The 17,199-nt window shown below is 42.7% G+C and overlaps 1 protein-coding gene across 9 annotated transcripts in view; it reads right to left on the bottom strand.

Annotated features, from left to right (window-relative positions):
• Positions 1-17,199, bottom strand: part of LOC137376191 (uncharacterized) — a 73,429-nt gene that overhangs the window by 37,549 nt on the left and 18,681 nt on the right. For all 9 annotated transcript variants that reach the window (XM_068044275.1, XM_068044277.1, XM_068044279.1 and 6 more), the window contains 4 exons: positions 11,781-11,861; positions 9,372-9,486; positions 5,008-5,177; positions 3,209-3,433 (listed from right to left, as the gene is read on the bottom strand). In XM_068044275.1, the coding sequence (XP_067900376.1) occupies positions 3,209-3,433; positions 5,008-5,177; positions 9,372-9,486; positions 11,781-11,861 (591 nt within the window). The remainder of the gene's footprint in view (positions 1-3,208; positions 3,434-5,007; positions 5,178-9,371; positions 9,487-11,780; positions 11,862-17,199) is intronic.

The raw sequence follows: 17,199 nt of genomic DNA, 5'->3' as shown, positions 1-17,199 counted from the left end.
TTGACTCACTAACTACATTCAACACACAGATGGATGTCCCTGAGTTGATACTTGCACATGTAGGATGCCATGACGGAATTGGTGATGAAGTGGCAGAAGCTGCAAAATGGACGCGCCTGGGTGGGCATCAGAGTGACTCATGTCTTCCTGCAAGGCACCCTCTATGATATGAAACATTGAATAGCTTGTTTAGCTATTCACACAGTGACAATTCCCATTGAATAAACAGTTGTTGAGTGTAAGGTCATTGAATAATTTGGGAAAGAACTGAAGTTGTGTATGTTGAGTTTTGCCCAGCTTTTAACAACCTTCTGTTACCACATTGCCTCCAACCTTGCCATCTCCCAGTCTCTCCTGTCCGTCTGTCTCATTGAAATACAGATTCAAGAGTTTAGTGTGAAGGTGCTCCTCCTGCAGTTGCATGTCTCGTGCAATAGTTATGGGTGAGCTTTTCCTGTGAAGGGAATGAAGTAAATGTTCAAAGCCTGCGCATGGTTTGGACTCTTTGTCCCATGTAAGTGCATTCCATGATGATGAGAGCAGCAGAAGTATTGTCCCTTTAAATGAAGCATCCTTTAAGATGAACAGAAGCTCTTGTAACAGGCTGTATGAGTTGACAGAGTGTTTGTTAGTTAAGATGCTATTTGAATGTTTTAAGAAGTTGCCCTTTGCATTAATGAGTTTCTCTGGCACCCAGATTGAGAGAGAAAGAGTATATTAAGTAAGGAAGTTAGTGAAGGCAATGGAGTGATAGACAGGGAGCCAATAACAGTTGAGTCTTGGCAAGGGGGAATAGCAACAGAACCAGTGATGCGTGGAGCTCTGTAATTCCTCGGACAACTGCTTACAAGTAGCTCTGCAGGTCCAAATCTTTGGGAGTGATGTGAAACATAAAGGGACTGCTCAATAGACTTAACTTAGCTACTACCCGTGTAAGGTTAACAAATCTCTTCCTGCATGGTGTGGCAGTTTTTTGGGTGATGAAGGTAGCAATGCCTGCTTCTGCTAACTCCTTTCACACTCTTATAGAGCTCCTTGACCTCATTCTGCCTGATATGTCTGAGAATCTGGGGTGTGGGCAGAGGTCATTTCAGGTCCTGCCACCCTTCAGGCTCTATACTAAGAGACATTTGAGTTTATGCTCTCTACTGCTCTCTGAATTACCTGCCTTCTCCCCACCACCCCCCCCCCCCCCCCACTTTAAACTGATGCAGCACTTTAAATGCTGCAGCTCTGAATTTCCCTCCCCATCAGGAGCACATTTGTTTTACAAAAGACTCAAATTAGGATAAGGAAAGCCTATAGGCACAGAGAGGAGAAGAATTGGACCTGTTATTTCAGGTCCCTTCTCCTCCTGCAATGTCTTGTGACTTTTTGGAGATTTACAAGGATATGTAACTGGGCCTGTACTGGTACCAGGTACAGGACCGACATTTGTACAAATATTAAATCCAGGGCCAGGCTATTGGGAGAGGCTGAGGCTTTTAACTAAAACTTTAATTATCGCATTAAACAGCACAACAATTCAATGGGCAAATTCAATCACGTTATTACAAAATTTAAAAAAAAAATATTTTGGTCAAAACTTTATTTTGGACATTAGAAATGTCAGTTACCGAGAGAAAAATGATGAATGAAAATCTTCAAAAAGTGATTCTAAGTGATTGAATTGGTTTATTTACAAATTATGGTGGCCAAATGATTTGCACATTTCATTAAAGTTTTATCATTATAAATATTTGCATGTGTATTGTCCTTACCCACGGTGAGGGGAGGCCTCCGCCATGCTCCGCCGTGTTACAAGATGCCCTCCTTGTGGGCGTGGGGGGTGCAGAGTCCCTCCTCCGAGGGCAATTTGAGGCCCATGGAGGACCCCCACCATGAACCAATTCATGTGCCAGGACCCCCCTCCTCCTGACTGCAAGAGCATCCTCCACCACCCCCTCACTGGGGTCTTCCGTACTGGCCCCGGCGACCCTGCCTCAGTTACCCCTTGTCTGGGGTTCCAGCGCTGGGAGTGGGTCGAAGGCCTCTACAGTACCCGCAGTAGCCAATGCTCCCGGTGGCGCTGCCAATCCTGTTGAGGTGCCGGCCCTCTGATTGACGGGCAGCTCATGGAGGTGGGATTCCTGTCTTTAAAAGGACAGGGATCTCGCCTCCTGAAATTTTGATTTAAAAAGACAGGAGAATCGTTCTAGGTTGGGGTGGGGGGGGGTGGGGCGGGGGGTGGCGCTGCATGGGCATGAAAAGGCAGATAGGGGGCTCCTCCGCCTTTTTGGCCCGGTGCCAGGAGCCCCACCTTCAGCATAAAATCCAGACCATATTGTGGGTGAAAGGGACTTGGTGGGAGTTGGGACATAGGCAGCAGAGTTTTGGATGAGCTTAAGTTTATGATAGGTGGAATGTGGGAAGCCGGTCAGGAGCGCATTGGAATAGTCAAGCGTATGGATGAGGGTTTCAGCAGCAAATGAGCTGAGGCAGGGAAGGAGTTGGGTAATGTTATAGAGGTGGAAATAGGTGGCTTTAGTGATGGTGTGGATATGTGGTCTGAAGCTAATCTTGGGGTCAAATATGACACTGAAATTTGCAAACAGTATCATTCAGCCTCAGACAGTTTACAAGGAGAAGGATGGAATCAATGGCTAGGGCATGCAGTCTGTAGCAGGGACTGAACAATGGCTTTGATCTTCCCAATAATTACCTGGAGGAAATATTTGTTCTTCCATTACTAGATGTCAGACCAGCAATGTGACAATTTAGAGACAGTGGAGGAGTCGAGAGAGGCGGTGGTGAGGTAGAGCAGGGTGAGATCAGTGTACATATGGAACCTGATGCTGTGTTTTCGGATGATATTGATGAGGGCAACGTATAGATGAAAAATAAGAGGGGGCCAAAGACAATTCCTCAGACACAAGACATAACGTCGTGGAGCAGGAAGAGAAGATATTACAGGTGATTCTCTGGCTGTGACTAAATTGATAAGAATGGAACCAGTCTAGTGTAGTCTCACTCAGCTGGACAATGGTGGGGAGTCGTTGGAAGAGGATGGTGTGGTCAACTATGTCAAAGGCTGCAGACAGGTCAAGAAGTACCAGGAGGGCAATTTACCATGGTCACATTCATGTGTGTTAAGTGAAGTTCAATTTGTATCAATTTGTTTTTGTATTCTTTGAAAATACAGTATTTGCAGTATTATATAGTTTCATACCTTCCCAACTTGCTGGGCTTTCCAGTCGTAAAGTGTCTGCACGTAGTCAGCTTTGGAAAATTGCCTTTGTTCTTTTAATTGGAGGTATTCCATGTTCAATACCTTCAGTTGCTGTTGCAATGTGCCCCCCCCTTTAATGCCATGAAGCCTACAAATTGTCGAGATCTCGTCATTTCTACCGGAGACCTGAGCCTCACTGAGCTTTTCTGTACCCTCTTCTTGAATCTGAGGGCAGATTGAAATCATTCTTATGTTGAAACATAATAGATGCATTCTTCATGGTAGCATAAATAATAACACTCCCAAACAAATAGGAAAAAGTTATAAAGATTAATTTCAGAACATGTTTTATGAACATAGATTAGATTTAATCTATATAATGCTGGCAGATGACAGATACTTTGGAAATTACACAGAATTTATCTATGTAATTAACACGTAAAAGGACGAATTGATGTTGCAACACATAATGAGCTAAACTGAATTTCTTAAGTGGTTTGGATTGTTACAACAAAGATCAAGTTATGGCTCACTTCAATGTTCCTGTTATTTATCCAGTACCTCCAAAACTGATCTGGGCAAAATATGAAAATTATAGAGAAATCTTCAATCAGAACCTTTTTCAAACTGATGAATTATTTCGCTAAATGAGATCTGAATAGGCACTTGATCATTTACATGATTACATGTCTTGGTTGTGGAAGACCGACAAGCAAAGTCATAACGTTGCCACTAAGTATAGGTGTTGTATATGATTTAATAGGAATCACATCTCATTGAGCCACACCAAGAGGTAACATCGTTGCTAGGTAGAGTTAAATGTTGATGATTTCCTGGTTGCTATTTCTAAAGACAATCTAAAACCTAATGGGGCTGTGCACTGCAGGTGGGGAGTCACAAGGCAATCATACCGTCTGCTGGTGGCCCCAGCTGGAGGCCTGAACCAGTTCCATGCTTGCAGCTTATCTACACGATCTCAGTGAGCTGCCAGCACTCAAAGGCTGCCGAAAGGCATCTCACAAATATTTGGGGTGGGGGAGGGGGAGGGTTGGTGTGGTGGGGAGCAATTTAATCCAATGGCCCTTCTACATATGCAGGGCCAAGCTGGTTGAAACATATATGGGGAAGGCGGCAATCCAAGTGGAGGTAAGGGTGCATGGTGGTGTCACTTAGTGGCTTAAGGTGCCTGGGAAGATTTCTGTAGGATAAACTTAACTGTGTAATTTCTGGAGTGGCCATTAGTGGTCACTTTGAGGACTGGGGGTTAGGCTGCTCTTGGCCAACAGCAATAGGAGGTGCCCTCCACCAAATTATACCTGAAAACTATGAAAATTGGCATAGTATACCAATTCAGATATTTTAATAAGGCTGCCTGTCTGTTTTGGGTGTGAGTGCTGGCCAAACCATTTTGAAGCCCACTTGAAAATCAAGTCATGCAGGACTTGGGCATTCAGCATGCAGTAAGTTTTCCTAAGAAATAAGCTGGCTGTCTACCACCCTTGTTTCTCAGTGTGAACAAGGTGGTAGACAGATACAAACCATCCATTGTTTTTAAACTGATGTGGAGGAATGCTTAGTATAAGAACCTTTTTGATAATAATAGTTCAATAATAGTCACCTCTTCCTTTAATACCTTAATGTAAAGTCCCAACACCTTGGGAAATAGTAAAACCCTAAAGAAATGGAAAAGTTGCATCTCCGATGTTTTGTACTTGATAATAGGATTTTAAGTATTTTGACGAGTTGGCTTCCTTTTCAAACCTGCAACAAATAGGATTGACATGTTACAACTGCCTTACCTTTTCCACCACTCCATATATCACAGCCGCATAGTAATGTTCCTCCAACACCACACCTAGGTGGAAATGCAGCTCAGGGTCCTTTGGTTTCAATTTTATAGCCAAAGCATAGTCCACTGCTGCCTTATGTAGGGCATCCAGAGGTGACTGTCCCTCTTCATAGAAAGGCACTGGTCATACATTAGAAAATAGCAAAAATATATAAATGGAAGCAGAGCTATATTTCTGAAACTAATCATGTCTAATCACAAAATCTACAGTTAAGACATCATTAGTACAGCAGGCCAAAGCGGGCCACATCACCTGTGACACATGAGCTGCAGCATTCTGCAGAGCCCCTCTAAACATGTCTAGGCAACAAAAGGGCCCTTATAAGACGACAATGACCTTCTCACTGACTACTCTTCTAGAGGAATTATAGAATCATAGAATGAAGCAGCACAGAGGGACACCATTCAGCCCATTGTGCCTGTGCAGGCTCTTTGGTAGAGCTATCCAATTAATTCCACTCCCCTGCTCTTTCCCCATAGCCCTACAAATGTTATCCCTTCAAGTACTTATCCAATTCTCTTTTGAAGGTTATTATTGAATCTGACTCCACAGCCCTTTCAGGCAGTGAATTCCGGATCACAACAACTCGCTGTGTAGAAAATGTTTCCTCATGTCGTTTCTGATTCTTTTGGCAGTCACAGTAACTCTGTCCCCTCTGGCTATTTTGCCACTGCAGTTTCTCCTTATTTATTCTATCAAAATCGCTCGTGATTTTGAACACTTCTATCAAATCTCTTAAATTTCTCTGGTCTAAGGAGAACAACACCAGCTTCTCCAGTCTCTCCACATAACTGAACTCCTTCAGCCCTGCCACCATTCTTGTAACAAGGAATATGCCTTGTTGTAATGCTGCTCTGCTGCCGTTTGAGCCAATCTTAATGAGGTCATTATCCACAGGAGCAGGGGTTAGGCTTTGTCACCCACATGCCATCTGTTGAAATAATTTTCTTCCCTGAAGAAAGGGAGGGATGAATTTTAAAGCATGAATGCATTGTGATAATTTCCAGCCTATCTCCGCAATGACATGTAATATCCTTTGCTCACAATAGGTAATTTCTTGTTCAGAGAATTGAAAGGTTTTCTGTAGGAGCTTTTAAAGCAATGTACATGCGATGCATTACATCCCTGGAACTTGGGAAAGCCACACCCTATAAAATGGGATAGCCTACGTGCTGCTCCCGTGCTGTAATGGCAAAAGCGATGAATTCTCTAGCTCTCCTGTATAGTTCAGCAATCACCTGAATGTATATCCACACTACAGCCTGGCTCATATTACAGAGATCCTCATGTGCTTGCCAAAAATTACTTGGTGCACTTGAGTGTAGTCATCATCTTCACACAGAGAGAGAATACAAGCACATGACCATGACAGAACGCAACTATAACAGCTTGCATTCAAAATTTTCTCTATCATTGGAAAAGGTCCCAAAAAGCTTCACACAGGCATAATCAAATAATGAAAAAATAGATGCTGAGCCAAAGAAGGATATATTAGGATCGATGAGCAAAAGCTTTTTCAAAGAGGTGAGTTTTAAAGAGGGTATTGAAGGAGGAGGGAAGGTGGTAAGCTAGAAGGATTTAAGGAGGGAATTCCAGAGTGTGGGCCTAGGGGGATAAAAGAACAGCTGCCAATGGTGTGATAAAGGGAGTGGGCACACAGAAGGCCATAGAATGGCGAGTTGCGGTGTGGGTGTTGAGGGCTGTTGTAGGGATGAAGCAGATCAAAGAAATAGGCAGGAATGAGCCATGAAAGATAAACACAAGGATGATAATTTTATATTTGAGGTACAGGGGGAACCAATGTAGGTTAGCAAGGACAGGGTGAGTGGAACTTGCTGAGGGATAGGATATAGGCAGGAAAATTTTGGATGAGCTGAAGTTTACAGCAGGTGGAGAACTGGAAGCTAGCGAGGAGAGGATTAAAATAGTTGAGTTTGGAGGTGTCAAAGGCAAGATGACGGTTTCAGCAGAAGATAGGCTGCAGTAGGAGCAGAAGTGGGCAAAATGATGGCTGTATATGCAGTAGGCTGCCTTTGTGGTAGAGATGATATGCAGTCAGCTGCTTGGCTGAAAAAGGATGCCAAGTATGCAAGACTCTATGACTGGGGAGGGGGATGATGGAATGGATGGCAAGAATATGGAATTTGTGATGGGGACTGAAGACAATGGTTTCAGTCTTTGTAACGTTTACTTAGAGGAAACTGCTGCTCATCCAAGACTAGATGTTAGATCAGTAGTCTGACCATGTAAAGGCAGTTGAGTGGTTCAGAGAAAAAAAAAGAAAAAAATGCATTTATATAGCGCCTTTCACAACCACCGGACGTCTCAAAGCACCTTAGAGCCAATGAAGTACTTTTTGAAGTGTAGTCACTGTTGTAATGCAGGAAACAGTCCAGTGATAGAGCTGAATCTTGTCGGGATACATTTAGAGCTGACCCTATATCTGCAAGTGATGTTATCAAAGGACTGAGAATTTTGCAGTTGACGAACAAGAGCTAATCAAAAAAGAATCCATGTAGAGGTATGGGTGTGGCGAGCAGGGCAAGAGAAGCCATTGCTAAAGATACTGATGCGATGATTGGAGACACTAGCTTGGAAACAAGTGAGAGCAATGCCATTGTGCTGGATAATGGAGGACAGACATTGCAAAAGGATGGTGTGTGGACCATGTCAGAGGCTACAGAGACATCAAGATAAAGGCGAAGGATTAATGAACCTATAGCCATAGAGGATTTCACGCAGCTTTGCTTTGGGAAGTTCTGGTGCTGTGGCAGGAGTTGGAAACCTGATTGGACAGATTCAAACAGGGAGTTGCAAAAAAGGTGGGCATGGATTTGGGAGGTGACATAAGCAAGGATTTTGGAGAAGGGAAGTTGGAGATGGGGCAGTAGTTTGCAAGGAGAGAGAGGCCAAGAGTCTGTTTTTTGATGAAGGAGTGATGATTGCAGCTTGAAAAGGCTCTTACCAGAGTCATTGTCAGTTCTGGGAGAAGCGAGCAAGGACGAGGAGAACTTAACATATCAGTGACCCTCAGGTAAGTCCTGGAAGGATGGAAGATCAGTGTGGAGTGCCGGGAGCAGTGGGGGTTCGAGTGCAAGCCAGCAGGGGTCTGGGGTAGTGCTGTGGAGCTGGGAGGGGTGCTCCACCTTCCCCGGCTCTATGTTAAGGTAAAAAATATACTTACCTTTCTGGTGGTGGCCTCCAGAAGTCTGCTTAGGGACCGTTGACTAAGTTGCATTAGGAACCGAATGACTGCGTAGAGCAGGCCCGGTGCCTACTCCACTCAGTAATTTGTCTCAGGAAGGTTTTTAGAAAGGCATTAGACACCTCATTAACATATTTGAGGAGCCTAACGCCTGTTTCAAGTGGCCTCCAGGAATGCCTGTCAAACTGTCTTTACCAACAACTGCAGATTGGGTTTGGAACATTATTCCGCAAAAATTGCTCCTTTTTGCCCCGATTTGCCACCCAGAAAATGGGTACAAAGAGGACCAATTTCTCTTCCCTGTTGCTCATGGGGTCAATCTTAACTTGAGCTTAAAATGGTTGAAAGCCTGTAAATGAAAATCAGGAGAGATATAAAAATGACACGCTATCACCCATTTTATTCTACTGCACAAAGTCAAGATCTACCCCAACAAGAGTGCAAATCCTACCATGTCAAGTTGTGAAACTGAATTCAATGAATCTGGTAATTTTGGGTTGACACCAGGAAAACAACAATGAAAGCTCCTGAACTGTTGTAAAAACCCAACTGGTTCACTGATATCCTTCAGAGAAGGGAACCTGCCATCCCTACCTGCTCTGACCTACAGATAACTCCACAGCATGTGGTTGATTCCTAATGTCCTCAGGGAAACTAGGGATGGCCTTGCCGGTGTTGCCCACATTGCAAAAACAAATAATTTTTTTTCTGAAGTAAATATTTACTTTCTTTTTTTATACAGGATTTATTTATTTTCTGATTAAGTTGATTGGAAAATGGCTAGAGTACTATCCTTCAACCCGCTGCTTAATGCACTCCGTTTTGTAGCCAGATCCAGAGACTAACATGATAGTGGGCATAGTATATCCGTATAGGTCCCGGATCTCTGTGGGAAATTGGATTGCACTCTAAGTGGGAATGTGGAGCCACAATTCCATTGTTCCAACTACATAAAAAAAGATGGCACTGGAAAATAGCAGTATTACTTGGTATGAAATACTATTTACTGAAATGATTTCTTCTTCAAAAAAAATCTTACTTTGACAAATAGTTACAGGTAATAAATTATTCCTACATGGAAAACAAAAACCACTGTCACAAAACGTGCCTGATTTGGAAACAAGTTCTCTGTAAGTTTTAATTTCGTTTGTGGCATTGCTGCAGAGTTTCTCAAAGTTGCTTTCATCTGTATGTTCACGAAGTTTCTTTTCCCAATTACGCACCTATTACACAGCACAGGAAAACAGATACAGAAATATGTTGGTCTTGTAAGCACAGTACAATTGTACAAATTTCCACTGAGCACTCACTTTAGTTCTTTGGAGATGTTAAATGACAAATGTTCATTGAACTGCAGTGAAAATAAATTCTTAAATTGCATTGAATACTTCACTTGGCTAGTGCAATCAGAGGCAATGGGATAATTTATGTAAGAGATACCTGTGGGTGTACAATGCTCATACAATCAGCAACTTCACAGTTGCACAGAGTGGGTTAGATTTAGATGCGCCGGTGAGGCTCCTGGTGCTGGGCCAAAAAGGCAGTGGGAACTCCACCTTGGTCTTTCAGAGCCTCCACCGCCCACCGCCACCCACCACCCCAAAGTGATTCTATGGGGCTCAGGCACTTCTGCCCAGCACCAGGATCCCCATCCCTTTAAGGATGGCAATCCTGCCACCAAGAGCTGCCAGTCAATCAGAGGGCCAGAAGGTACGTAGCATCAACAGCGCCACTGGGAGCAGTGGTCACCGCTGGTACTACAGGAGTGCTGGTAACCAGGCCCATCACTGGAGACCTGGACTAAAAATAAGTGAAGCTGGGTCGCTGGGGCTAGTCTGGCAGGTCTGGGCGATGGAGGGTGGGCGCTGGGGGGTGGCAAGAGGGTATATGATGAGTGCAGGGGAGGGGGCTGTTTGCCACTGATGGCCCTCCATGGGCCACAGATTGTCTGTGGAAAAAGGCCACACCCCATGCTCTCAGAAAGGTTGCCTCATTTCACTGGGTGACCACCACCCCCCCCACCACCGCCGCTGGCTTAATTCCAGTGGTGGCAGGAAGAGGGCCCTAAAGTGGCTAATAATAGGCCACTTGAGGGCCTCAATTGTCCTCTGGGTGGGAAGGCTGTCTTCAGCCTTCCCTCCCCCAGCAATTGCATTGTGACAGAAGGGCGACAGGCCCTCCACCCCCACCATTCTATGGGCCCCCCAACCTCCTAGCCCATTTCCTGGGGTCCATTAAATCCAGCTCAGTGACACTGCTATTCTCAGAATGGAGATGATTGGGAATTCCCCCATCAATCATGCCTGGAGACCGCTCTACTGTAAGGTATCCTGATTGAACTAAGAGCTTGGGTTATTCCAACTTCTAAGTGACTGGCACCCTGCTATGCAGAGTAGAATGGTTTACTCTGCAACTGAGTGCTCAGTGCTGATATGAAGTGACAGAGGTGTAACTGTTCCTCATTTCCCAGCACTTTCATGCCTCATCTCAATGAATATAATAGTTGCCAAAATAATAATAGATAGATAATAAATAATAATAATAATAGCAACAAGATAATGGGGGGATATAACTCATGACAGCAAAGATCAATTTCTGATCAAGGATTTTAAGTGTCTTTAGAACCCCAGTGATATGGTTGCATAAAGTGTGAATCAAAGGATTCAACTCTTTGGTGTATCAGTTTCATTGCCATATAATGCTGAATGGGCAGGATGTACAACTGACTGTGCTAGTGTGAGCAAACACAGTAAATAACACTGCTTCACTTGTGCCAGGCAGGTTATATGAGCTGCACAAAATTGGGTGTTCTTGCTGTTAGCTTTCAATCTTCAGCCCGTGTAGCTGACTGCAAACAGGTTACATATACACTTTCTCGTACAAGTTTACCAGCCCAAGGTTAGACTCATGCTGCTATATGGGCATATAGAATTGCAATGAACAAGGAGGCCAAAGAAGAGAATTGCAATGAACATTATGATACCATGTCAGCTGCAGCTTTTGGACTATGGTTAGCTGCTTGTTACTTCATCTCCCTCTGAAATGGCCTAGCAAGCCATTCAGTTGTCAAGAAGGCGACTCAGCACAAACTTCGCAACAGCAATTGGGGATGGGCAATAAATGTTGGCCTGGCCAGTAATGCACACATCCCAACGTGAATGAAACAAACTTCACTGCTGCACTGTGAGCTTGAGAAGCTTCCAGTCCAGGTGGTACAGCTGAAGTAGAGAACAATATCATGACAAACATGATTTTGATATCAGATTTACATTGTTATGGTGTAATTTCTTGGCAAAGTTGTAGCACAGCAAGGGCACTAAAGATTGTCATCATAACACCATGTCTGACAGGGAGATGTCATCCAAACATACAAAGTATTTGGCTGCTATTATTGCCAATAGTAATTTTACAACAGTTTATTACCAAAGTTTTTGTTTGCTGCATTTCATTTTACATAATACATTCTAAAGTATTTCAAAATACTACAAGAAAAGTGCTGTGTGCAGTTGCTTTTTACCTCTATAGTGTGTTTGAATTGAAATCTTGGTTTGCTTGTGAGGCCAAACTCTGTTTGATACCATGAAGTCCCTGTGACATCCTAAAGCAAATCAAAGATAAAGGTTAAAAAAGATTATCCAAGGATATGAAAGTCTAGAGGGAATCAATTACTAGGAGGAAGTCCTGAGTTGAAATTTTTAGTTTTTAAAAATTCTTTCATGGAATGTAGGCAACACTGTCAAAGTCAGCATTTGTTGCCCATCCCTAATTGCCCTTGACAACTGAGTGACTTGCAAGGCCATTTCAGAGGACAGTTAAGAGTCAACCATATTGTTGTGGATCTGGAGTCACATGTAGGCCAGACCAGGTAAGGACAGCAGATTTCCTTCCCTAAAGGACATTAATGAACCAGATGGGTTTTTACAACAATTGATGATAGTGTCATGGCAGCATTACTTAGACAAGCTTTCAATTCCAGATTTTAATAATTAATTGAATTTAAATTCCACCAGCTACCATGGTGGGATTTGAACCCATGTCCCCAGGGCATCAACCTACACTGTTCGAGTGCCAGTTTAGTGACATTAACACTACACCGCCATCTCCCCATCTTGACCAGGTAAAGTGTGTTTGTGGTGGTCATTGAGGAATAAATATTGGCCAGGACAACAGGGAGAATGCCCCTGCTCTTCTTTGAAGTAGTGCCATGAGATCTTTTTTGTGAGCTGAATTGCATAACACAAAACACGATTTTTTTTTTGATTCTGTGTTTGTATAACGGATAATGCCCATGTATTTTTGCACACAAACATATCTCTAAAATGCAAAAAGATCAGGCAGTCTATATATTTGGGGTTATTTTATTGGACAACGGATCCAGAGAAACAAGTTCAAATCCCACCACAGCAGTTGAGGAATTTAAATTCAATGAATTAAATAAATCTGGAATAAAAAGCTAGTATCAGTAATGGTGACCACGAAATGACTGGATTGTTGTAAAAACCATCTGATTCACTAATGTCCTTGAGGGAAGGAAAGCTGCCAGCCTTGCCCAGTCTGGCCTATATGTAACTCCAGACCCATAGCAATGTAGTTGACTCTCAACTGCCCTCTAAACTGGTGTAGCAAGCCACTAAGTATTCAAGAAGGTGGCTCCATCACCAGCACCTTCTGAAGAGGAATTAGGGATGGCCAATAAATGATGGCCTTATCAGTGACACCCACATCCCATGAATGAATGTAAAAACATTAATAAACTTAGTTTGATAAGATTTTAATATGTCTGACATCTATTGAGTAAAAATGCTAGGATATCACACTACATGTAAGTGCTTGATGTTGCATGGAGCTTTTTCCAGTTGATCTCACTCCAATTTACAGTATGCCCACAAAACTGTTCCCATTCAAAGTGATCAACATATCTTGCACCTATCAATGTGCTAGTTTCTAATCATTTCCTGTCTTGAACAGTCAGTGATTGGAGAGAAGAGAGCTATTTGGCCCATGTGTCTGCACCAGCTCTTTGCTAGATCAATCCAAAATTAAACCCACTGCTCTGCCCCCATAGTCCTGTATCTGCCTATGTTTTAAATATTTATCTACTTTACTTTAAAAGATGCAATGGCCGCTGCCTCACCTACTCCTTGTGGTAAAACATGAAGCTTTAACAACTCTCTACATTACAATAGGGCGGCACAGTGGCGCAGTGGTTAGCACCGCAGCCTCACAGCTCCAGTGACCCGGGTTCAATTCTGGGTACTGCCTGTGTGGAGTTTGCAAGTTCTCCCTGTGTCTGCGTGGGTTTCCTCCGGGTGCTCCGGTTTCCTCCCACAGCCAAAAGACTTGCAGGTTGATAAGTAAATTGGCCATTATAAATTGCCCCTAGTATAGGTAGGTGGTAGGGGAATATAGGGACAGGTGAGGATGTGGTAGGAATATGGGATTAGTGCAGGATTAGTATAAATGGGTGGTTAATGGTCAGCACAGACTCGGTGGGCCGAAGGGCCTGTTTCAGTGCTGTATATCAAAATCAAATCAAAAATTCTCCTAAATTCCTACCTTACTCTCTTAGTGATAATTTTGAACTTAATAACCATTTGCCACTAATTCTCCAACCATAAGATTGTCTTTTCTGATTCATTCAATCAAAACCCTACAGAATTAAAAAAATCTCGATTAAATTTCCTCTTTGCCTTCTCTGCTCCAGTTAAAATGGACCCAATATCTCCAGTCTCTCCTCATAACAGGACCTTATTATACCTAAATCCATACTGCATGCTTTATATGATGTTAATGTCCGTTCTGTAATGGGGCACTCAAGACTGCACACATTTGCCTAAGAATTGCCTTGTACAAATGTATCATTATCTGTTTGCTGTTGCATTATGCTCTATTTATAAAACCCCAAACTGCTATTGGCCTTTTTTATGGTTTTATCTACTTGCATTCAAACTTTCAAGGAACTATTTGAACCCCTTGATCTTCCTGTTCCTTAAATGTATTTCCTTTGAATGTGCACTCCCTATATTTTTCCTCTCAAAATGTACGACTTCATACTTCTCCGCACGAAGTTGCATCCGCCACCTGGCTGCCCTTTCTGCTAATCTGTGCATCTTCCTGAAGTCCTTTACAGTCCTTCTCACTATTTCCCTACTTTTGCATCCTCAGCAAATTTTCAAACTCTTCTTATGTCTAATTTCAAATCATCTGTCTCATTTATAAAAATTTTAAATTTATAATTCAGAATAAACGAGGACCAAGCATTGACCCCTGGGCTCACCACTACAACAACAACCTGTATTTATGTAGCACCTTAAATATATTAGGATGTTCCAAAACACTTCACAGGAGCATTATCAAAGCTTAACATCGAAAGATATTAGGACAGGTGACGAAAAGCTGGATCAAAAAAGTTTTAAAGGACATCATAAAAGAGGAGAGAGGTGGTGAGACAGAAATATTTAGAGAGGAATGCATAGGAATGCTAGGCAGCTGAAGGCATGGAGCGAATTAAGTCAGGGATGCACAGGAGAATTTTAAACTTGAGGTGTTGCTGGAGCAGGAGCCAATGTAGATCAGCAAGCACAGGGGTGATGATTGAACAGGACTTGAAGCAAGTTATGATACAGGTGGCAGTGCTTTAGATGTGCTGAATTTTATGGAGGGTGGAAGATGGGAGGCTGGGCAGGAGAGCATAGGAATAGTCAAATCTGGAGGTAACAAAAGCACTGATAAGGGTTTCAGCAGCAGAAGGGCTTAGGCAGGTGAAAACAGATAGTCTTTGTGATGGGGTTGGAAGCTCAGCTCAGGATCAACCAGGTTGCCCAGGTTGCAAACAGTCTGGTTCAGCCACAGACAGTGGCCTGGGAGGGAATGGAATTTGTGGCGGAGGCTGAAGGCAATGGCTTTAGTTTTCCCAATATTTAATTGGAGGTAATTTAGAAACTGAGAAAAAGGAGAGAAAGCCAGGAAAAAGAGAGTAAGTGCAAGAAGAAAATATATGAATGACACATAGCCATGGTGTGCTGTCCATGTGACAGACATAGTTCTTCAGTTTTAACCTTGTTTATGTTTTGGAATGAGTTGTCTCCACAAATATATAGTTCATAAGGGATGTGGAAAAATTAGGCATTCTAATTTTAGTTTTGGTTTGGTGCTTGTCTCTTTCAATTCAATCATAATATGTAAGTAGGTATTCTCCCCTTTGGGGTGGAGTTCTGGTGAAGTGGAACTTCCACCTGTCCCTCTGTATCTGCCCCACCCTGACACATGCATGACTGGCTCCTGGTGGGATTATCAGCATAAAGAAGGAGTAGCCAGTGCAAAGGCAGAGATGCTTCAGGGGGGTAGACCTCACCCCTCATTTCCCAACGTTCTCTGACCTAACAACACCTGATTTCTATTGAGATTATGGAGGAGAATCCCACCTAAGTGGCAGAATGCAGATATGGAAGGAAGGGCCAAGGATGAATTCTTGGGAGATACTGGAGGCAATGATGCACTGGTAGACAGAAAATACATCACAAGAGATGCTCTGACTATGACTGGATAGATTTGAATGTTTGTTTTGGTACACTGTCATCTCAGTTAGTCTAGCTTAGAGACATTCTTTAGTCTGGAGTAATTAGAATACTAACATTTATTACATTATAACTGTGTACAACTTCACACTAGCCACACTGCATCTATCTTCAAGCCTCCTTCATATGTGAGTTATTCTTTACACACTCTCAAGATTAGCCCTTTCAGACCCTTATACTACAGATAGGTAAGAGTAGACTGAATGTGGGCAGTCCCAAAGAGATGGACAATGGAGGAGAGGTGTTGGGAGAGTGGTGTGATCAACAAAGTCAAAGGCTGCAGAGAGTTCAAGGAAGAGAAGTAAGGATAAGTTTTGTATTTTGCGAGCAGCAGAAACCTAAATGAATGAATTCAAGCAGGTAGTTGCAGAAAAGATGAGCACAGATCTGGGAAGTGGCAATATGTGATGGACTTAGAAGAGGAAAGAGAAGTTGGAGATGGGACAGTGGTTAACCAGGACAGAGGAGTTGAGGGTGTTTTCTTTAAGGTGAGTTGATGACGGTAATTTTAAAAGGGAAGGAGACAGTACAAAAAGCAAGGACAGACATTAATGTATGGGGTGTTTAGACCTAACTCAGAGAGTCATTTATGATACAAGAGCTGAAATTATTTAGCGTAAGATACATAAAAGGGTGTAAGGATAAACTCAGCCACTACAGGCCAGTAAGTTTAACCTCGGTGATGGGAAATAACAACAACTTATATTTATATAGTGCCTCTAATGAAATAAAATGTCCCAAGCTGCTTCACAGGAGGATTATACAACAAAATATAACACTAAGCCACATAAAGATATATTAGGGCAGATGACCAAAAGCTTGGTGTAAGAGGTAGGTTTTAAGGAATGTCTTAAAGGAGGAAACTAAGGTAAGATGGGTGGAGAGCTTTAGGAAGGGTATTCCAGAGTTTAGGCTTCAGGCAACTGAAGCCATGGCCACCAATGATGGAGCGATTAAAATCGGAGATGCTCAAGAGGCCAGAATTAGAGGAGTGCAGATATCTTGGAGGATTGTGGAGCTGGAGGAGATTACAGAAATAGGGAGGGGCAAGGCTATGGAAGGATTTGTAAACAGAGACGACAATTTTAAAATCAAAATGTTGCTTGACTTGGAACCAATGATTTTAGAAAGCTTTTAGAAACGACAATCTGGGACAAAATTAATAGTCACTTGGACAAATGTGGATTAATTAAGGAAAGCCAGCCTAGATTTGTTAAGGACAAATCATTTTTAACTAATTTGTTTGAGTTTTTTGATGAATTAACAGAGAGGGTTGATGAGGGTAATGCCCTTGATGTAGCGTATGTGGACTTCCAAAAAGGCATTTGATAAAGTATCACATAACAGACTTGTCAGCAA

This window comes from Heterodontus francisci, chromosome 13 (genome assembly GCF_036365525.1).
Source record: "Heterodontus francisci isolate sHetFra1 chromosome 13, sHetFra1.hap1, whole genome shotgun sequence".
NCBI classification, from domain to species: Eukaryota; Metazoa; Chordata; class Chondrichthyes; order Heterodontiformes; family Heterodontidae; genus Heterodontus; species Heterodontus francisci.
Note: the sequence above shows the minus strand (reverse complement) of the source record. Positions and strands in the feature narration are given on the sequence as shown.